This window comes from Pseudorasbora parva, chromosome 21 (assembly GCF_024679245.1).
Source record: "Pseudorasbora parva isolate DD20220531a chromosome 21, ASM2467924v1, whole genome shotgun sequence".
NCBI lineage: Eukaryota > Metazoa > Chordata > Actinopteri > Cypriniformes > Gobionidae > Pseudorasbora > Pseudorasbora parva.
This window is the reverse complement of record NC_090192.1, coordinates 13752630-13776536: the sequence shown is the minus strand read 5'-3', so window position 1 is coordinate 13776536 and position 23907 is coordinate 13752630. Positions and strand designations below refer to the sequence as shown.

Genomic DNA, 23907 nt, shown 5'->3' with positions numbered 1-23907 from the left:
TAACTTTATACTTGCACACTATGCTGCTTCATTAGGTTATTTCTTTGTCAGTAATTCTCATTTAAAATTAATGTCTTTCTGTTACTTCATCACTGCAAATCACTGTAAAATATTGTACGGTGTTGCCGTATTGCCTTTTGCCAAGCCTCAGTAAGGCCCAAAGGACAATGTGACTCATATTACACATAAAAATGACAAAATGCTAGTCTGAGCACCTTCAAATATATATATATTTTATATATATATATATATATATATATATATATATATATATATATATATATATATATATATATATATATATATATATATATATATACACACACACACACAAAATCTATTATTGTTGATTTCCAATTTACCTTCACCTGAACAGTACATACACACACACACACGTCTGGTTCACTATCTTTGTGGGGATATCTCTCCATAGACGTAATGGTTTTTACATTGTACAAACTGTACATTCTATCCCCCTACACTGCCTCTGCCCCTAAACCTACCCATCACAGGAAACATTCTGCATTTTTACTTTCTCAAAAAAACTCATCCTGTAGGATTTATAAGACTTTTGAAAAGTGAGGAGTGCTGGCTGGTCCCCACAATGTAGGTGATCTCAGGTTTTACTATCCTAATGGGGACGTTTGGTCCCCACAATGTAATATAAACAAGGGTACACACACACACACACACACACACACACACACACACACACACACACACACACACACACACACACACACACACATACATACATATATGATAGATAGATAGATAGATAGATAGATAGATAGATAGATAGATAGATAGATAGATAGATAGATAGATAGATAGATAGATAGATAGATAGATAGATAGATAGATAGATAGATAGATAGATAGATAGATAGATAGATAGATAGATCATCATACTATAGAAGTATCCCATAAGTTTCAGAACTGAATATTTTGTTGTTAGTCCAAAAACAGCTTTTATTTTAACCAAGCCTAGCGAACGACTCATTTTGGAATGTGGTGAAAGACGACCTTTGCAGAAGAAAATCAACTCGTACTTCATTATTGCAACTTTGGCCCCCTTATTGGCGTGTTAGTGAGATGACGAGGAGAGAAGAGCAAAAGACTTCAGGAGCACTGGACTAAAAATATATGACTGGACAAAAATACAGAATGCTACTCTAAGCACTTTCAGTTTTTTCAAATTTTCTAGTATTTACCTTCACCTGATCAGTATAAAAACAAAATAAATTGTGGTTGGTGGGTTTACATGCCACCAGGTGAAAAGTAGTCCAGTCTAAAATATTTGGCCCTGTAAGACGAAGACGGATGAAGGTGTTATTTGACCAAATTTACAGACCTATGTGGCTTGCACTTTTTAAAGTTTTTTCCCCCTGTCGAACTGTAAGTGTGTGTATCGGTATGTACAATGTGTGTGTGTGTATGGTGCAGGGATCAGCTTTTCTCTCTCTGTTCCTCTGTACAGGGCACGTTACTTGCCCCTATCCTCTCTTCTTGGCAACACTCACAGCCGGGGAGTGTGCGGCCATGTGCGCCACGCCACCACAGACAGAGTGAGTCCTTAACCATCCGACCAACTGAACCAGTCGGTGCACTAGCGCCAGTGCTTGCTGCATGACCGCCTGCCTCCCCTTGTGCCCCTCGTGTCATGCACACAGATCCACCAACCTATCACATTCCAGAGCTGAATCAGTCCATCATTTCCACTCCTCTTAGTTTTTACCTTATGCCCTCTGTCTGTCTGCTTAGTTTAGAATCTCCACACCCGTTTAGTTTTTCTGAATAGTTTTCAAAACCAAAGACAAAAGTCACACTCGCACTGAATGGCTTTATTGTGTTTTTATCCCTCAACCAAATTTCCTAGAAGATCTGAGCTGTTTTCAATAGTCAACTTTTTAATTGTATAAAAATATACAGTTGTGACTGAGATCCTTACTGTAAAGGAAGAATAGTTCACCCCCCCCAAAAAAACTGTCATCATTTACTCTCCTTTATGCTATTCAAACTATTTATTTTTGCCTTCAGTCATACAGTAGCTTTTTTGAGACCTTTAACACAGCTTTCAAATCTCATTCCAGCTTATATTCATGAGACACAAGGTGTTTGATCATAAGACATGAAACCTAATGATGCAACTTGATGGCAACTCACCTTGAGACGTCAAGCTGGAATGTACGCAAATTCAACTGTGATTTGAGAGCTATTTCTGTTTCTCTCAAATCTATTTCTTGGCTTCGGAGACAAATAAGTTACTTTTATGATACTTTATGGTGCTATTTTCTCAGTACCCATTTAATTTAATTGTATAGTAACAGCTTGGACGTTCTTCATGAAAAAAAAGGGTTTGGAAACCCTGCCATCACGTTTATGAAAACTAACCATCTGATAAACAAGATTTGACAGAAAGATCCTTCCCCATGAAGCTTGTTGGTGAAAGCACTTGCGAGCTGCGGTTAAGCTGTGATGACTGCTAATATGTCAGACGGCAGCTGTGGGAGACTGGTATTGAGAAAGAGAGTCATTACAGTTTTTGATCTGGCATTGTGGAATCCCTCAGAAGAAACAGCCCTCGGACTCAAGGACATATATTCTCTCTCTCTCTCTCTCTCTCTCTCTCTCTCTCTCTCTCTCTCTCTCTCTCTCTCTCTCTCTCTCTCTCTCTCTCTCTCTCTCTCTCTCTCTCTCTATGGCAGTGCGCTTGCTCCAGACAGAACCTTAATTCTGCCCATATTCAGATGCTGAGCATGAAATTGAATGCACTTCCATTTTTTCGTTTTGCTTTCGTCCATTTCATGTGAAGTGCAAAACCTTGATCGCTGTCGTGGCTGAATTGGCTGTTTAATTTTGACCATTTCTTTGTAATAATGTTATAGTAAAAAGTTTGCCTTCATGTTGTGTTTGTCTTGTGTGCTGAGGTTGCTTCCTGTTCTACCCCTGACACTGTGTGTATTTCATTCATTGACTGATTTTTCATTATTGTTTCTCTCCCTCTGCCTCTCCCAAATTTTGGCAAAAGGAGTGGAGCATCTAGTACATTACTTCAGAGACACTGCGTGGTATAGTACTGCCTGTCTTTTCTCTAAAACATCCTCTAAACCTCTCTTTCTTTCTCTCTCTCTCTCTCTCTCTCTCTCTCTCTCTCTCTCTCTCTCTCTCTCTCTCTCTCTCTCTCTCTCTCTCTCTCTCTCTCTCTCTCTCTCTCTCTCTCTGCATGGTCTCTCACTCTGTATTGTGAGGACATCTGCATCATACAGGTTCATACTATTTTCGTAACCAAACTTTCTTCAAAACTCTTTCTTTTCTCTTAAACCCCTCTGTCTTTCATTCTCTCTTATCTGTTTGATCAAACCCTATACTTTTGTGAAATATGCAAGTTTACATTGTTACTTTCAGAGTTGGAGTCAAGACCAGTATCATACTTAGCCTGGTCTCATTGTTTATACATAGGTATCATTATGTAACATTTACAAAAACGCTTTTTGGTATGTTTTGATAGATAATAAAATGAACAATATTGTATTGACAACATCTAAAAACTGAATATTATTACACATTTACAGCTAAAGAAGCTATTTAAAGCTGAAGTTTGTAAGTTTTACCTCTGTGTCACCATCTCTGTTTGAACTTTGAAATTGCAGTTATTCGTGGAGTTATCTTTATGTGGGTTGTGCATCGGCACAGCGGGGCACAGCATCAGCACAGCTCCTCAGCACGGAACAGTCTAATGCTTTGAGGTGTATGTGTGGGTTGTCTGTCAACGCACCAGTTGTCAACGACGATTGTTATTTTAAACTTTCTGGATTACAAGCTGCCATCAAAATGACAAGTTTAATTACATTCCAGCTGCTGTAAGGAGAGGTCACAAATGTTCCGCCACCTGCAACATCCACACACACAATACAGCCCACTAGCCCGGACTCCTTTATGTATACAGACGTGATGTCATGAGACAAAGACAAATGGCTGCAACTTGTATTTCCTGCAGAAAGCTTACAACTCAAAAAGTGAAAAGTGAAAAGTGAAAGATAGCATATTTTCTTAGCGATAATTGCTATTAACACTAAGTGCAAATAGCGATAGATGCTATTTACACCAAGTATTAATAGCAACTAGATTATATTTACACCCAGTGAAAATGACACCCAGTGAAAATTTTCTTAGCAATATTTACACTAAGTGCAAATAGCTGTAGATGCTATTTACTAAGTGAAATAGCATACTAAGTGAAAATAGCAATATATTCTATTTAACAAGTAGCAGTTCTTTGCAATGTGTGTAAAGAGTAATCACTAGGGGTGACCCCGAAGAGTCGAAGATTCGATGTATCGATATGCAGAGCCGGATTCGACCACCGATCTCACAGTCGAATCTTCCAGGTGTTATGAAAAGGGGATCATACCATTTTGGCAATATGGGGGTGCTCAATATTTTAAAGACTTTGCGCGGCTGTGCGCGGTCCGGTGCGTGACCCCTTTAAGGGCGCACCAGACGTGCCGTGCCTTTAAAAATCGAACACATTGTTTTCAGTACACACACCGGCGGCGACATTCGGCGCCTGTCCGCGGCGACTCAGGTAGTTGTTTAAAATCCTGTGGCGCCACAGAGCGCAATTTCAAGGTTTTATATTAAATTTATATTATATTTTCCTAAAATCGTCAATGTAAATACTGATTTCACCCTGTGCTACAAGAGACACCCATCGTGCAGCTCTTCTGTCAGAAATCGATTAAAAATTGAGCTTGCGCGTATAATGTACGTGTCCAGTGTGAGATACCTGAGAGGCTGTGCTGAGCTTCGCGTTCGGTGTGCGACCACCTTTAGACATAATCGGCTTAAGAACGTGAATGTAAACACACTTAAAGTGTTTTTTTTCCTCTCTAGGCAGGTATTTTTTTTATTTTTATTTATCAAAATGCTCTTTTATATATTTGTGTGATGTTCTGTATTTCAATCGCGGCTTTAAAATGTTAATAGAAAACGTTTTACGAATGTTTATCCACCACATTACCTTTTATTTAAACCTAAATAAGAAATCCATTGTCAGTTCACTTATGTTTTATGCAAAACACATATGAATTATGTAAAAACAGGGTCTAAAACGTTTCGAGCTCTCATACACTTCAAGAGGTAGTCAAAAACGCATTCAGCTGGATAATTTTGTTTCTTTTTTCGTGTAGTTCATGTTTGAATGTGTTCAAACAGAACTCTCTGCCTACTGACTTAAATGCGTAAACATTATGGGAATCGCGCTAGCCAGACGGGCTTTGCTGGCTGGAGACCCAAGTTTGGTTTGAAGACGAAAAATGTATTAAGTACACAACTCTCACCATTCCTCATTTCTAACACACTTGCTGTGTACCAATAGCATATCCCTAAAGACCCAAACCTATATCTTCTTATTTAAGTGGTTTTAAAAGCAATTGTCTAACTTTGAGTGTTTCCACCTAGTGGACTGTGCAGATGATGAAATTGACTTAATGCACGCTGTGCACAAGACATAGTGGCCAAAGAACAACTGAAGCATACTTTGGGCTTAAGGGATAGTTTAAAAATGAGAATGATCCCATAATTAACTCACCCTCAAGCCATCCTTGGCGTATATGACATTTTTCTTTCAGACAAACACAAACAGAATTATATTAAAGAAATGTCCTGGCTAATCCTTTATAATGGCTGTAAATGGCAGCCCAAAATTTGAAAGACCAAAGAAGCGCATCATACATTATAAAAGTAATCCATACGGCCGCCATCCGTATTCAACTTTGAGTGATAGAAATGGCAGATAAAACAAAAGATGATTTCGATATCTTTGTCCACAGCTCACTGAAAAGCAGTGCTGTAGAAGCAAAATGGAATTACTTAGAAAAATAAATGTTATCCTGCGGGTCTGCAAACAATGCCACTGCAGAAAATGCATCAAACCATGCAATCCAAATGTCCTGTGCTCATCTCGAATTATGCAATGACACAAGTCATCGGCAAGCATGATAACATTGATAAAACTCTTCATTCTTTTCTCAGATCAAATCATTCTTCCATAACACTATCAAAGGTTTTCACCCAACAAACGCACTTTGTCAATGATAAAACAGACCTAAAAAAAACACTAACATCAGGTAGCATCTTCTGTAAAGTTTCTTTACAAAACCAGAATGACACTCTTAACCATTTATAATTCACTGCAGTTTGTGTTACATGGTCCATGTTTACACTACAGTACAAAATGATTCCCAAGTTTCCCATTTTTAATGGATGATAACGAAATTGAAAGACTGATGCTTGCGTAGGTGTTCAGTTTCATCTAATTGCTTTGATTTCTGTCGTATTCAGTTTTGTATTGTGTTATTGTTTTGAACGAGGTTAGCAGTTTTGAAAAGTGTGTGTAAGCATGCGCACATTGGCCTGTAGGTACACAGAGTTTTGCCGGTTGTGTCGAAGTGAGAAAAGATTTTGTGTAATTTGAAAGATGTAGTAGGCTAATTGAATGCGGTTTGTGCCAAAGCCATGATAAATTATCCACAGTTTAGCTCGCATAGATTAATGTTGTGCTCACTGTGTGAATAGTTTTAAATGTGTCCTATTTTATTTTTTTGTATAAGTAGGGAACATGGACTGTGAGGCATAATTATGTGTTTTTATATTCTGCAGTTTGTTCGTCATACCTCATTGCCATGTGAACACCTTTTTTTAAACAAACCTGAAGGTTCCCTTGATATCCGTGCCTTTATAAAGAGACATTAATTATCATAATTAAAATGCATGTTTGGAGTCAATGTAGGCCTGAGTATATGAAAATTAAACAAAACCACAGCACCTTTGGCATCTTACATATTTTCGAATGCTGCGTTTCATTGGGTAAAGGTTTTCCAACTAAGAGAAAGTCATTTGAAGAGAACTAAGCACTTTTAATATTTCAGAAGTATCTTGACAGTTCTCCTCATTTCACTCACCAATTTGTTTACAATGTAGTCTTCACCTTGTTTACGTTTTTTTCTCTGCTCTCTGTTCTGTCTTTACTTCCTTTCTTCGTCTGCCTGTCTACTCTTCCCTCCCTCCATAGATTCTTTCTGCTTAAGAACTCTGTCACCACCTCTCAGCTGTCTTTGTTTTAATTCTTGGTGAGCTGTCATAAATTATGCATGAAACGACTGAGAGCCCTCACACAGCTCTGCTAAGACTTTCTCTGAGGTTTTGACAGGGTTGTAGGTTCTCTCGGGTTAGCCCGATTGAGACTTCACCTCTCTAGACAAACTCCTTTCTGCTCCGTCTCATCCTTTCTGAACCTCATACTGGGGAAAACAACTTCAAAGGATTATATTTTTGAGAAGAAGTCTGGGGCCTGGAATTGGCACATAAACAGGAAGATGGGCTCGGTCAATAAAACATGCATACAAAACTGCATTGCATGGAAGATGGTGTCCATTAGAGGGTGCTGTGGGCCAGGAAATACCTCCTGAGGATCCTATTGGGGTTGCATGTGGACTATGCATGTGTGTGAACTTGAGGAGATAATGGAGATTTGCTGTATGTGGACCAATAGTGAACATTTTGTTTCATTTACCACATGCTGTTCATATACGAAAGCTTTGTGTGAACTTGAAACATTATTTTGATCAGTTTTTTTTTTTTTTTTCAGTGGATCAGTTAAAAGCCTATAATAGCACGTGAATAGCTCAAATCGAAAATTGCTGGACAGGTTTGCCACGTAAAGGTCCACTATGCAACATTTTTGCAGTAAAATATCCAAAAACCATATTGTTATATATTTTGTTCAGTTAAGTACTTACAATATCCCAAATAATTCCAACTATTTATAAAGCGTGAAAAAATAGCTATTTTAACCAAGGAACCGGGACGTCTGAGAAAGACGCCTGTCAATTGCAGAAGCCACAGAACGAACGCACAGAGTAACGTCATAACATCATTTTTAACTCACTTAAATGTATCTAATATGATAAACAGAGCGTTACCTCATACTCATGACCGGAAAACCGGAAGTGCGACTGGCATAATAAAAGTCCCACTGCGTTCATTAACAATCGCACCAGTGGTCTTTGCTCAGCTCCCTCAACACTCGGTCCTTCCCAGCTTCATACTACAGGAACATTAATAACTGAATCCATTAACATTTTTTTGCCGGATTTTGTTTTGAATAGGCGACCTCTAGCAGACATAGTGGAAAGTTAGTTCACCCAAAAATGAACGCATGTTCATGCAAAAACGTCCGCTCTCGTTTCAACACAACACTTATGGGTCGTGGTGATCTCGTAAAAGCGTTTTGAAGATTAAAATAGAAGATTTTTTGTTTTGTTTTTGCGCAAGCATAACACTCACGTCACTTCCTACAATTGAGGATAAATCACTAATAATGGTTAAACCATTATTGGTTTATAATGGTTTTGGTATTGGTTCATTATTGGTTTATAATATAATGGTAAAACATTATGGTTAAACCATATAAGAGGTTAAATCTTTAATAATGTTGTTACTACCTTTCTGGGGCTTGAAAGTGGTAGATGCATAGATTGTCAGTGACGGGTAAATTTTTGGGGGTACATTTGTGGTCCAAAGATTAGCTAATGTGTTACAATGACATTAGGGTGCGTAGTTAATGATATAATTTTCCTTTTCGGGTGAATAACCCCAGAGTAGCAATAGATGTAATGAGCAAGATACTAACAAATATACCTTCTTCTGGCTAACAGCTATTATTCTTATTACAAATAAATGCAATAAAAAATGCAATAAAGAACAAATAAAAATAGAAACATTAATGCTGCAGGGATGAGGGATTTTGTAGGCTAAATCCCAGAAAACAAGTTAGCATTTTAGCACTTTTTGTTCCATTGTCCTTAAATTATAGCCTGACAAGCCAGACCACCATCAAGATATTTGGTCTGAAAACTCACTATTGACAGGGCTCAATCCGAGGGGCGGGATAAACGGTTGTCTTTCAAACTCCCTCTGCACGCGATAGGATAGCGCTACAACCAACCAGAGCAATGTGAAGAGCTTGTTGATAGATTAAACATTCGCCGTATCCGGTCGGCAAAACTCCGAACACATCTTCCCTTTTTAAGAATGACTTCAGTGCCGTTCTTTGTTCTTTTCTCTGAGAAAAGCTTAACTCCAAGTCTTCTAGAGTCGCGGTCAAAGCTGATTCGAAAGACCGCCGTTCGACAGCCTCTGTGTTTACTAGTAGCACGCAAGCGCATTAGCACAACTCTATCGCCACTATGTTAAGCCCCGCCCACCGACTCTATACACAATGTGATTGGCCTGACCAGTTTGATTTTTTCAGCTCAGAAGTGTATTGAGAGTTACTACACGATACTCGCGGCAGATTAGATTTGCTGCCGCTAGGGTATGTCTACATTTCTAGGCTACTTAAGTTAGGTTGTTTAAATGTTATTGTGGTTGAATGCCTTAAAATAAGTTAACACAAAGTAGTTAACACAAGCTCATTGTTTTTTTTTTTTTTCTTCACATTTTATTCTATAACTTAAAATACATAGTTAATACCCTCTTTTGATTTGTTTCAATGCTTTTACATGTCTTAAAAAAGGTTTCTAACAACTACAATATTTTTTATTTTACATTTTTTATATAAAGACTGAAAGATTTGGAAGCTTAGTGATGGTGACGTTGAAGTCATGGAACCATGGTGTAGTTTGTTTATAGCCTACATTGTGCCGTTTACTTAAAATTGATTTCTGTTCATTTGTGAAGATCATGATGAAATATAATATTTGCAGTAATCCAAAAGCCAATGGAACAATCCTTGGGTTTTTGTTGAGGGAACCAAGGTAATTCTAACTTCTGGGTTGGTCTACAAAAAACGTCATCACTGCAGCACTTTATACACTCACAACGTAAAAATGTGATCATAGACCACCAGAATCAACAAATAAACATTTTAAAAATAGTGAACTGACACTTATCCGAAAGCATAACCATCTCGTAACCATTTCATGCGCTAATGTGTTTTTTGTTTTTTGATCTGACTGCAGAATGCAATCTTTTATTGACTTCAATCTTTTAAAATATTTGTGAAAGCATAACATTATGGTACTATCTCTAAAGCTCTGTTTACATTAAATAAACCCCAGCCACCGGAAATCATCCACCAGCACAGCAGACATCAAAGACTGAGCTAACAATAGCTCTGTACTCCATCACCTCAATGTCCTGCATACCACAGAGCCTTCCATCACATGGATAAATTCACTTTGAGATAGATGTGTTGGCTTCTTCATCAATAGCATGTGTATTTCTAATGATCCTGAATTTGAAATATTAAACAGAAGGCATACATCTGTCTACCTTCCTTAGAAAACCTCCTTTGCCCTACTTGAAATGTTTTGCTTTGTAACAAAACAGCGTCTCTAATCTAGACGCATTTGGGTGCGAGTCGTAAGTTGTTAACTTGAATTGCATTCTTGTTTGTCAGTCTGAGAGATGCGCTCGAGTGCATGTACTGCTTTGACAGTGACCTCACCACCTCGCATGTAAGTCTACATCATTGCTGATAAGTGTGGAGAGGATGAGCTCCACTTCGACAAGAACTGTAAGGATCAAAGCCCTCTCAGGCAGCTTGTTGTGTGGATGCTTCAATCAGTCTCACTCAACACCTGGAGCAGGTTCATCTGAAGCTCTGTGGCTGCCGCTGAAGATAGAGTATCATAGAGCATGACCAATATATCAATTTTAAACATTAAACAACATTAATAGTTGCTTTTTGGAACTGTTTGTAAATATCAATATCAAATATAATTTTAAATTAGTGACATCTCATTGTAAATGCAAGACAAATTTTAGTCAGGAGTAATATATCGTATTGTATTATCTAATATAAATTATGCATATCATGGTTATGATTTTGGTCATATCGTGACCTCTAAGTTTGGGTTGCACAGACTAGTGAACTTTAATGCTCTGTCATGACGTGTTAAGCTTGATGTTGGCTCTTCACTGATCATGCCATATAGAGGGCGCAACAGGATAATAAATCTTTAAAGATCACTTTTACACTCTGTTTCCAAACAGTTAAAATGACAAATAAATACATACTCTGAAAGCGCTCAAAATATATTTTTGATTCTGGATGCTCAAAATTGATTGGGTAAATGCACGGTTTAAACATCCTATTGTGCACGTTAGTTCTAGCATATATTTCTTAGTAACTAAGGCCCTGTCCTTCTGATTGTCCAACATGGCTTTAAGGCCTAAAGCTGATGATACACAGGGCAACTTTTTGAGTAATGTTGCCAGGCAATGTTTCTGAAAGATGTTTCTGTGGGCTTTTCCCCATTGGGAATGGGAAACAAAATTCTCTTTGGATATCCAGATAGAAATTTGTTGCCCATTCTCAATGGGAAAGTGCCCAAGCAAAATCTTTCAGCAACATTGCCCGGCAAAAATGCTCAAAAAGTTACCCTGTGTTTTATTAGCTTAAAACCCACAACTTCACTATTACTAGAGAGATATTGGCAGGTATAATTAATTCAAGTAGCAGAATTAAGCAATTAATTCAGTCGCTCGAGGTTCAGGCTTATTTGTTCATTAATGACATCAGTGGCTAGTCGACGTCAACTTGACTTTCATCACGTAAATGTCAGCTTAAAAAATATGAAGACATTCAACCCCTACCTCCAAGTAGGGCTGGGTGATAAAACGATAACCTTATCACGATATAATTTTCCTTGATAAAACGATAACATCAGTTCGAAAAATTCTCGATATAATGCTTACGCGCTATGTGTAATGCTGTGCATGCGTATTGCAGACCAGGCTTCTGGGTGCTTCACGCGGTGTTGTTTACAGTCAGTAGCTGATAGGCTTGGAGGATCAGAGTGAAGTGGAGTGAGAAAAATGAGAGAGAGTGAAGAAAACTCTTCAAGGACAAGATATCATTGACAAGTTAGTTCACTCAACTTCAGTGGTTTGGAGATATTTTGGCCATCCCATAAAACAGTCCGACATAAAACAGAGCGACATACAGTATTGTTCAAAATAATAGCAGTACAATGTGACTAACCAGAATAATCAAGGTTTTTAGTATATTTTTTATTGCTACGTGGCAAACAAGTTACCAGTAGGTTCAGTAGATTGTCAGAAAACAAACAAGACCCAGCATTCATGATATGCACGCTCTTAAGGCTGTGCAATTGGGCAATTAGTTGAAAGGGGTGTGTTCAAAAAAATAGCAGTGTCTACCTTTGACTGTACAAACTCAAAACTATTTTGTACAAACATTTTTTTTTTTTCCAGGGATTTAGCAATCCTGTGAATCACTAAACTAATATTTAGTTGTATGACCACAGTTTTTTAAAACTGCTTGACATCTGTGTGGCATGCACTGTAAACCCCAATAAGTTCATAGTACTCAAAACTTTTGTAGAAACTAATTACGTAATAACCTTTGAAGTAACTAACTTACATTTTTTAAGTTAGGTTTCTTTAAAAGTTACAATCTAATCAAACTTAAATATTTTTAATTTTTTTAATTATTTGTTTTAAGTGCACTGAGCTTAAAAATATTGTTTAACACTTGCACAATTTTAGTTTCTCCATACTTAATTATTTTGATCCATTGGTACTTAATTAAATAGAAATCTAATAACTCAAAAGTTATACTTATGTATAACCCAAAAGTTGATGACATTTACAAGTTAAAACTATTTAAAAAAATACTTCAGCTGTACATTTTCTTTCTTTCTTTATTCAGTCTTTAAATTGTTTTTCAAACATGTGAGAACATCAACACCATTCATTTTGTAATGAATACATGAACATGCAGACAAGGAAATACATGTGTATTTTCTTGTAAACACAACTCTTAAGTTAGCCTACTATTTCATTAACAGGTCATTTTTGAGACTCAGTAGGCAGGGTTAAGTGGTTTACCATCATCAAGACCCATTAGGATTTTTTGGATGAATGTAAAAGTGTGAATGAGTTTCTTGAGATAGTCCAAATGCAAGGCATACATCAACCCAAGCAACAACGCAAATGCATCCTCCAAGTTAGGGATATCATTCATCATCACAACATCGTCTTCCACAATGATAGAAATGCTTGCAGGACTGAAATGAATTGTATCTGCAGTGTCCTCTGTTACCGATGTGACAAGAGCAATAGGAGTGTCAATGATGCCTGGCTCATCTGACGACTCCACCTGAAAGACACAGAGGGTGCAACTGTTAGGTTAAAGTCCATGTGAACCGGAAGTTGCAAACGACTTTTCTCCAGTGTTGTGACGTATTTCCCCGTGAAAGTGAATATTGAACAGAGGGTGGGGTTTTACTCTAGCACTCCTCCTCTCCATCTCTGCTCATAGCAGACTAATGGTTTGAGGGGAGTGATAAAGCGTTTCCCAACCCAAGCCGTCAAACCTACATCATCAGAAAAGGAACGCCATTCCAGACTGTCATTCTAATACACAATAGTTACACAATAACTTTTCAGATTTTGATTAAAGATTACCACAGCAAACTATTTTCTCTGTGTAGTAACTTGCACGGATTAATTTTTCACAACAAGACTAGTAATATGCGTTGACAAAGTAAATCGGGTCAAATTTAATTTCAGTTGGACTTTAACTTGAAAAAACACAACAACTGCATGTACACTCACTGGACACTTCATCAGGCACACATGTGTAACCCAATTCAATCCAATACATTTGGAATTATTATTAGGGAATTTCACTCTTACATTTACCAGTTTTCATAATATAGACAGAGAGAGTGCAAAAGTCTTTGTTATTAATTCATATATATATAAATCTGTCTGTGTGTGTGTGGACTTCAGCAACTAGCTCCCCATCTAAGAGGGTTTATAGTGTCAGTGGGAACATAGTTTATCATAAAGTTTGTTATTTAATAGGTACATGTATCCAGGTAGGAATTTTGCAGCCAAGTATTAAACAGGCTATTAATATGGAGTTAGGCATTACATAGTAGCGGATGCTGTATTGTGATATGTAATGTACAGCATCTCCAGGTACATGGCTTTGTGAGTTATTAAGGTTTGGGATTACATGAGGTTAGGGCTTTTACATACGTATGCTTATATGCACATGCTGTATATCCATGTCCACACTAAGTACAGTCCACTTACCAGCACAATGACACCTATTCCCAAGGTTTACTAAGGGGTATATAGTTAAGGCAGTGGCTGTTAGAGATATTAATATTTCTATGAATATACTGAATACTTACATTCCAAGTCTTGAAGAACTGTGGGTCCTCTTCATGCAGGTATACCGGGAGGGCACGAAGGGCTAAAGTACGCTTCATATTGACATTGTGCACTTCCTGGAAGAACAAGCAGAAATGACTATAACAGATTTTCAGATTTTTGGCAAAGTGTTAGACAATGACACCCTGAGGCCCTGCCATCCAGTGGGACCTTAAGCTCAAAGTTCATATTTAACTCACCTGGAGTTCATAAATCTTTAAGATGTCACGCAGCGCCTGTGATATCTTTCCGGTTCGTGCTGCCTTCTGCCTATACAAGGCCACCAGTCCAGGTGTATGTTGGTCAAGCACAGCATAGAACTGGTTCCGTAGGTTGACATTTGTGATTCGTTGGAACTCAGCACAAAGCTAAAAAACAAAACAATCAATAAAACAAAAATAAAACAATCAATATGAAACCAGTCAAATTATGCAATGAACCTTTTTACAAATTAATAATACAAAATATGATAGAAAATTTCAAGTGTTAATGTTACTTACAGATGAAGCTGCTCTCGTGACAATGTAGGTCTGTACATGCACACAAAAACAGACAGAAATACATTTAATTTTTAAGAGACTTTTGTTTGATTTATTCAAGAACAGAAAAGGGAAAAATAATTGGCAAAGACTGGGTTTTATAGATATTATTAAAACTCACTTTGCAAAAAACGATCAAAATCTTCAGTGCCCATGCATTCACTGCTGACTGCCAAAAATATCCTAAGTGATCTAGACCACGGCTGACCCCCCCAACCAGTGAAGCACGTTATGACCAAGAGTACAAATAACAATGTTATCATATTTCGAAATGCAGGTGCTTTATGCTTCGTTATTATGCAATCACACAGTGTATGTCTTCTTCCACTCTTCCTACACTTTTAAATGAATTGTCTCACAATACAGAAACCATGTTGTTCCACTTCAGAGGGTGGCTAACTTATTCACAAACATAACACATATTGTAAGACTAGCTTTATATGCTAATGAATTAGAATCAAAATAAAAGAAATGGTGAAAATAGGTTACAGCCTAAATTAACATTTGAGTCACCTTGATTTTGGGGGATGCTCACTGCACATCTTCCACTTCAACCTATAATGAAAAAACGTTTGTAAAGGTTTAATAAAAATTAGTTCATTCAGTAACTATCATGTCCATAACCTTGAATAAAAGTTACAGCTAACGTTAGCCACTAGCTCATTTGGGTGCATGCAGGAATAACGTCACATTGAACATAACAGAAAACAGCAGCAACACACTCAAAAACAGAATGACTTTCGCTTGCTGAAAAGAGTTATTGACTAATGTTAACATTATTGCTAGGGATGTGCAAAAAATCGAATGCAATTTTTAATGCGCATATCATCAGTAAAGATGCTCCTATGATTAGAAGTATATCTCCAGCACGTGCATTCAGATTAGGGTTGCCAGGCTTTCACAACAAATCCTGCCCAGTTGCTTCTTAAAACTAGTCCAAAACTAACCAAATTGCGTTTCCAGGAGGTTCCCCGATAAAAATTGCTTCCCGGGGTCAAAATATACATTTTTTGGAAGGGTTGCCCTGATAAAATTCGCATTTTAGGCGCTAAGCATCACGTTATTGGTATTGGAGTTGCTTCAACCCGCGGACATGAAAAACAACCGCAGACTTGGCAACACTGGTTCAGGTGGAGCGGCAGTTACTACACAGAGCCGTAGTCTACCGACAACTAACACAAAATCGCTTTCAAAATCGTCAAAGAATCGCCTGCTATTTTAACATCGATTTTGTGTAACATTGGATTGTCAGTGAATTACGGCTCGGTGTAGTAAATGCCAACCAGTGTTGCCAAGTCTGTAGTTGTTTTTCATGTCCGCAGGTCAAAGCGACCCAAACACAAATAACGTGATATTTAGCCCCTAAAATGCGAATTTTACCAATGCAACCCTGCTTTAAAAAAATTATATTTTAACCCCGGGAAGCATTTTTTATCGGGGAACCTCCTGGAAGCGTGATTGGGCTAGTTTTGAGAAGCAACTGGGCAGGATTTGTTGTGAAAACCTGGTATCCCTGATCTGAAAGCACGTGGTGAATTTATACTTCTAATTACAGGAGCGTCTTTACTGATGAGATGTGCATGAAAATCGCATGCGAAATTTTTGCACAGCCCTAATAATAATTGCCCTGCCACGACACTAACAAAAACGTTAAACAGGATATTATCTATCACTAATGTTAGCAGGTAATCGCGCCCGCGGCACAGTGAAGCTGCTCACCTGCAACTTGTATATTAAAAATAGCCTCGTCTAACAGTCAAATATTACATGTAAAATGATATTCTTACACTATTACAACAAGCAAAGTAGTTTTGAAGTGTTTTGGTTTACTTACAAGTTGTTTCGTGATAGAGGTAGCCATCTTGGATAGATTTTTCAGGTAACGTCAGTTAGGGCAGCACGTCATGACGTCATACCACGTGATAAACAGTAGACTTAAAAATAGTGAGTGAACCAGCGGTGTAAACTCAAAAATGTTGAGGCACACAAACATAAAATGACATATTTGTTCATAGACATTAATAGTTTAAAGGTGGATTAACTCAGCAAGAGATTTTAACTGTTGTGACCTCAGTCTTTATAAGCTAGTAGTCCTGTTCGGGCTTACAGTGTGGAGTCAACCAACTTGTGGCACCTCTCAGCTGTTATTCCACTCCATGATTCTTTAACAACATTCCACAATTCATTCACATTTCTTGGTTTTGCTTCAGAAACAGCATTTTTGATATCACCCCACAAGTTCTCAATTGGATTAAGGTCTGGAGATTGGGCTGGCCACTCCATAACATTAATTTTGTTGGTTTGGAACCAAGACTTTGCCCGTTTACTAGTGTGTTTTGGGTCATTGTCTTGTTGAAACAACCGTTTCAAGGGCATGTCCTCTTCAGCATAGGGCAACATGACCTCTTCAAGTATTTTAACATATGCAAACTGATCCATGATCCCTGGTATGCGATAAATAGGCCCAACACCATAGTAGGAGAAACATGCCCATATCATGATGCTTGCACCTCCATGCTTCACTGTCTTCACTGTGTACTGTGGCTTGAATTCAGAGTTTGGGGGTCGTCTCACAAACTGCCTGTGGCCCTTGGACCCAAAAAGAACAATTTTACTCTCATCAGTCCACAAAATGTTCCTCCATTTCTCTTTAGGCCAGTTGATGTGTTCTTTGGCAAATTGTAACCTCTTCTGCACATGCCTTTTTTTTAACAGAGGGACTTTGCGGGGGATTCTTGAAAATAGATTAGCTTCACACAGACGTCTTCTAACTGTCACAGTACTTACAGGTAACTCCAGACTGTCTTTGATCATCCTGGAGGTGATCATTGGCTGAGCCTTTGCCATTCCGGTTATTCTTCTATCCATTTTGATGGTTGTCTTCCGTTTTCTTCCACGTCTCTCTGGTTTTGCTCCCCATTTTAAGGCATTGGAGATCATTTTAGCTGAACAGCCTATCATTTTTTGCACCTCTTTATAGGTTTTCCCCTCTCTAATCAACGTTTTAATCAAAGTACGCTGTTCTTCTGAACAATGTCTTGAACGACCCATTTTCCTCAGCTTTCAAATGCATGTTCAACAAGTGTTGGCTTCATCCTTAAATAGGGGCCACCTGATTCACACCTGTTTCTTCACAAAATTGATGACCTCAGTGATTGAATGCCACACTGCTATTTTTTTGAACACACCCCTTTCAACTAATTCAACTAATTGCCCAATTGCACAGCCTTAAGAGCGTGCATATCATGAATGCTGGGTCTTGTTTGTTTTCTGACAATCTACTGAACCTACTGGTAACTTGTTTGCCACGTAGCAATAAAAAATATACTAAAAACCTTGATTATTCTGGTTAGTCACATTGTACTGCTATTATTTTGAACAATACTGTATGTGGACTGCTTATCATAGGTTCACCATGGAATTTAATTTTTAAATTATCAAAGTTCTTCCATATAACTTTGAGCCCAACACAGCAGTAAATCTACATTAACTACATTCACACACAGACTTATCACCTTGATAGTTGTAGTGGGTGACTTGCAAGCTAACTTTACCAAACCAATAAAACATCGGACTTGTATCATAATTGTTTGTCTTAGGTGATGTATTAAAATATTTTTCTTCATGTATAAAAATATTATGTGAATGCAGTATAACGACTTATAACTACCTATAAAGTGAAGCCACAAGTGTGGTCATGCTTTATTTAAAATCTTAGGCTGTTATGTCCAAAACTATGAATTTTATGAAACATTTTCTAAGACCATGTTTAGATTTTTTAGAGATGCTTTTATCAAATATGTTTGTTGGCCTTTTGCAGTCTTTTGTCTAATGTATGGCAAGGAGAACAGGTCAATTAATGCTACAATGTGCTCACTCGACGATCGTTTCACATTTTTGAATGCATGAGACATAATCCTTGTTATTCTTTGGTTATGAATCTTTTGTTTTTTTAACAGCCATTCTTCAAATCCATTATTACATGTATGCCTGCCTAAATGGCCCATTAACAGCGCAGTATTTCATTTAGTAGTCAACATTATCTAGTCTTTCTAAAAGAAAAAGAAAAAACTAAACTAAAAGCACATTATGTGAATTATTGTAACAAAATACACAATGCTCTTGTCCAACAGGTGCATTGGAGCTTCAGTTAGCATCAAGCTACACAACACAGTTTAAAAGATTAAAACATTACTCTCGGTTTCGGGTTTTATTTGGCAGGAACGCTTTACTCTTAGCAGTGTGAACAAGTGAACGCACAGAGTAACGTCATAACATCATTTGCAACACACTTAAATGTATCTAAAATGATAAACAGATATCTAATATGCTTTACCTCATAATCATAACGGGAAGAGCGGATCAGTGCAGGCGCCCGCCGACTGTGTCCCGTCCCGTCATAATAAAAGTCCCCGTTTTCGCAAGGCAGGTATTTCTTTAACAATCGCTCCAGCAGCTGTGCTCAGCACCACAACACTCGGTCCTGCTCTGCTTTACACTACAGTAACATTAATAACCGCATTCATGAACGTGATTTCTGCCCGAGTCCTGTTTTCCACCGGCTGTGACCAAGATGCTGCGCTCAAGATGCTGCGCTCAAGATGCTGCGCTCAAACTTTGCGTCAATAGGCGCCCTCCAGTGGACAGAAAGTTACATAGTGCACCTTTACGTGTATATAATAATATTATTGATATACAGTGTAGAGTAAAAAAATGCTGACCACAGTTAAGATTTTAATAAATAAATCTACCTCAGTTTTAATAAATTGTTCACCTGTTTGAGAAGTGTTTGTCATGTTTTGACAATAAAGGATAGTTTAAAACCACAGTTAACTGTCTGTTTTCTACATCTTTCACTCAGTAGCAAAAATATGCCTTTAAACTTTAAAGAAATAAAGATTTTACATTTATCGTGATATTTATCGTTATCAACTGATATGGAAAATGATATTGTGATAATTTTTTGGGGCCATATCGCCCAGCCCTACCTCCAAGTAATTTAATCAAGGATCTGCTAGAAAGTGACTTCCTAATGCTTAACCCTCTTGGTTCGGAAAATGCATCAGAGGTGACTGTGGCAAGGTACCAAAAACTTCATTTTAAATTAAGCAAGGCCGTTTGACAATTACATTTAAAAAGACGAAGACTTGAGTTCATTTCCATTTTTTCCCTTCCCTCTATATATTTCTTATGGGAAAAAAGTGTGTCAGTAGCAAAGCATAGCTTTTAAAATTCAAATTCAAAATATACAAAACATTCTAATGGTTAAGATATTACTTTTTCTTTTCTAATAAATTTCAACACCATTTTTCATTAACTGGAAAGCTTCCAGCTGAATAGCCATTCATCGGACAGATTTTCCAATTTTATCAGGCCAAATGTGTCTACCCAGATGCCCATGTTGTATATTCTGTCTTCATTTTTATTATATTTTTTACTTTTAAAAACTGATCCTAAGGGACAGTAATTGTAGAATCTGCCTAGTATGATCTTAATGAAATTAGAGCAAACAAATGTTCAATAATTACTTCTTTTTTCCCCTCTTTAATAGCTTCAGATACTACAGACTCCCAGAGTTTTACCCAACAAGCCCCACAACCATGGAGGACTGTCTAGTCCAACCTCTACAGAGGCCTCTTGTGACAGTTTGGATGCCGAGTTTAGTCACCACCCACTGACGCCCACGTCCTGCTCTCCAGATCTACGAAGTCCCATCGCTGTTGAGTCTACCGCAAATTGTACTTCACCAACGGTATCTATATCTGCTGATAGCACTGCTGCCTCCTCTTCCAGGACTTTTCAGAGCTCTGATCCTGCTGAGCTTGGCCTCGTGAGCAGCCAGCTTAAAATCAATGAGCCAGCAAACCCAACAGCTCCTGCTAGCTTTTGCTGTAAGCTAGAAAAAGGTGTACAAAAACTTCCTTTGAGAAGCAGTTTTTCAACCCTACAGCCACCCAGCTATACTAAGAGAGCTTCAACAGTCATCAAACCCCAGGGAGTACAGCAAGTCAGTGTGCTCACCGGGGCTCTTGGTAGGTTAGGAGCCACAGGTCTATCCAGAACAAGACCTCAACTTTTACCAGCTTCTGGACTACCCTGCATTAACCCAGCCCGACAGGCTAACATGGACACCAACACTTTAGCACCAATATGTAACAAACAAAATCAAGGGCACAGACAGTCTGTATTTCTCAGAAAGATAGATAGCAGTTTGCCCAGAGCTCGTGCTCCCCTTCAGCCCAAACATTCCCGCCTTCCTAAGCCAAAGGCCTAAGCCTTTCTTCTCTCCCAAACTCTGCATCTCAACAAGGTCAAACAATAACCTCCCACGCTCTGCCTTCTCAAATGCTTCAACAATTCTAGATTAGCTAAGCAAAGCTTAGGGCATCTCACCAGAGTGTATAAAAGATTAATGCCTTGCTTGTAAGGCACCAGTCAAGTATGTTGACTGTTATTAAGGTACTCTTTAAAACATAACCATGCTGCTTTGCTTAATCTGTGGGGCTCCAGACATATAATGCACTCAAGCTATCTGTGTTACCCTGTAAATTAGGAATTCCATGGGAAAAAAAGTGATTCTCTGTAGCTCCAAGGCAAACGCTACAAATGGTTTGTATCTTAATTATCTCAGTGTGTAAAATAATATATGTGAGGGAATTTAGCAAGAGGCTTGATCACTTCCACTTGCTTTTTACCCACAATAATCAATACAATCTTCCGATTTTCTGGGCTTGCTAGCACTATAGAAAATTATAAACAAATCTTACAGTCTTGTACCTTTTACACATCTGCAGTATAAATATACAAGCCTACCGATACAGAGTTGCTTCCTTTGGGCTGATCTTGCAAGTTATTCTTACTGTACAAAACTTGAAACAAGTAACCACTATTTTTTTCTGAATAATGCACTAAGTTATAAGAGACACTGTTGTCTACCTTGTACCTATGCACCTTGCATAAGATATTGCTCCTCTGATCGATTAGTAAGGCGTCACTTCTCTAAGATGGTGACCAAAACCAAGCAGAGGATCGTTATTGCTCCCTCATCAGTTGTTGTATTGCTCTTATTGATCCTGTTGAGAGAGACGTGCATTTTCTTGTCTTAACTATCACCAAATATAGTATGTGTGCCGCGTGGGCCATGATGAAGGGTGCCCATTGAGATTTTCAGAGGAGTTGTCTCCTCAAATTGCTTCTCTACCCATCTCTTTCCTTTGTTCTTTTCTGCTAGCGTGAAGACTGTGTCCTGCAGGAATTGGCCTCCCACCACTACACCTAATGAGAGCAAGTTCTGGATTTTAACAACTGAATGTGTTGTTAGACCTTGAACATAATGTGATATGCCAAAAAAGAAAAAGAATATTATTGTGAATTGCAGGAATCAAGGGATGCTGTGTGCTTTACAGTAAAACCATTTTGGCAAATTAAACAGTGATTCAAGAACAAATCATAGAACAATGAAATTCATTGTTTATTATCGTGGCTTTACATGAAATCTTAAGGACCTAAATCCTATGACATCCATTCAAACGTTTGAACCCGACTAGTTGTCATTCATTTAAGCCATATTATTCGACTAATTGCACGTTTATATAAATTTAATTACCTAAATATATATATATCGAGGAGAACACTAAACTGTAATGAGCGTTTATTATAGCGTAATATAGCCTATTCCACGCTCAAGTTCACACATAAGGCTTACCACAGAGCACCGGCAAAAGTAATGATTGTTAATGTCGACTAGCCACTGAAAAAATAGCAAAGGAAACATTTTAATTATTTATCAATAAACTGGTGTTTTCTGTGTCAGTGTCACTGCAAAGATGAAGTTGATCATTTGAAATAGTTTGTTTAAAAGGCTCTGTCCAAAGTAGATATTTCAAGCTTTCTATAGATATATTTCTCATATCTGACTGAGTTTCGATTCATTTTTGTGTCGGAGACCAAGGCGGCAGAAAGCGCATCCTGCTGGTTTTCTTTAATTAACAATTTCTTGTTTTTGTGAGTTTTCACAAATACAAGTAGACCCTTTAAAGTTTGGAAACTAGGATTTTTAATAAAATGGGAACTGCTCACTTGCTTAAAAGGGTTAGTTCACCCAAGAATGAAAATTGTTTCATTAATTACTCACCCTCATGTCGTTGGAGACCCGCAACACCTTTGTTCATCTTCGGAACACAAATGAAGATATTTTTGTTGAAAGCAGATAGTTGAGAAAGGCTTCAGATAGGCCTCCATTGGCATTCAGTACATTCTCACTCAAAAGACCCATTAAAGGCACTAAAGACGAGATTACAAAGTCCATCTCACTACAGTGGCTGTACAATAATTTTAAAAAAGCGACGAGAATGCATTTTGTGCTCAAAAAAAAAGCTAAATAATGACTTTATCCGCCAATTGTGATTGTCTTTCGTGTAGGTTTCGGACGTGAACTCATGCGATAGCAGCGCTCCTCCTCTTCCGGGTCATGTATTGAACGGCGGATCTGCGTCATATTCTCACGCATGCGTCGAGTTCACGTCAATAACTTAGTGGATAAAGTCATTATTTTGATTTTTGTGCACACAATAACTATTTTCGACGCATTGTAAAATTATTTTACAGCCATTGTAGTGAGATGGACTTTGTAATCTCGTCTTTAGTGCTTTTTATGGGTCTTGTGAGTGGGTCAGTGGAAAATATACTGAATGCCAATGGAAGCCTGTCTGAATCCTTTCTCAGCCATCAGCTTTCAACAAAAATATCTTCATTTGTGTTCCAAAGATGAACGAAGGTGTTACGGGTGTCCAACGACATGAGGGTGTGTAATTAATGAAATAATGTTCATTTTTGGGTGAACTAACCCTTTAAGCAAGTGAGCAGTTCCCCTTTTATTACAAATCCTAGTTTCCAAACTGGAAAGATTACACTTTCTCTGCTCGTGTCTTGTGAAAAATAAAATGCCCAATTATTGCTGCAGCAGCTCCCTACTTTCATTCCATGTCAATTCACATTAAGATTCATGCTCTCTGATGGCTTTACCAAACACTGCAGTACATGGTTAGCACATCCACGGACTTATCTGACTTATCCACTGAATCCATCAGGCCCTTCAGTCAGCACTGCCTTG

The 23907-nt window shown here is 38.0% G+C and overlaps 1 protein-coding gene and 1 long non-coding RNA gene across 4 annotated transcripts in view; one reads left to right on the top strand and one right to left on the bottom strand.

Annotated features, from left to right (window-relative positions):
- ccser2b (coiled-coil serine-rich protein 2b) overlaps positions 1–22883 on the top strand; it is a 110229-nt gene extending 87346 nt beyond the window's left edge. For 2 of the 3 annotated variants that reach the window (XM_067430090.1, XM_067430089.1), the window contains one exon: positions 20347–22883. In XM_067430090.1, the coding sequence (XP_067286191.1) occupies positions 20347–21069 (723 nt within the window). In that variant the 3' untranslated portion in view covers positions 21070–22883. Of the gene's footprint in view, positions 1–1480; positions 1569–3031; positions 3072–20346 lie in introns of all 3 variants that reach the window. The other variant, XM_067430091.1, reaches the window with a different exon arrangement.
- LOC137056192 (uncharacterized) lies at positions 12745–15567 on the bottom strand. The gene is made up of 5 exons (XR_010900220.1): positions 15309–15567; positions 14757–14786; positions 14457–14624; positions 14238–14333; positions 12745–13192 (listed from the first exon to the last, which is right to left on the bottom strand). It is a non-coding gene; the product is annotated as an uncharacterized lncRNA (long non-coding RNA).
- Positions 22884–23907: the final 1024 nt, after the last annotated feature.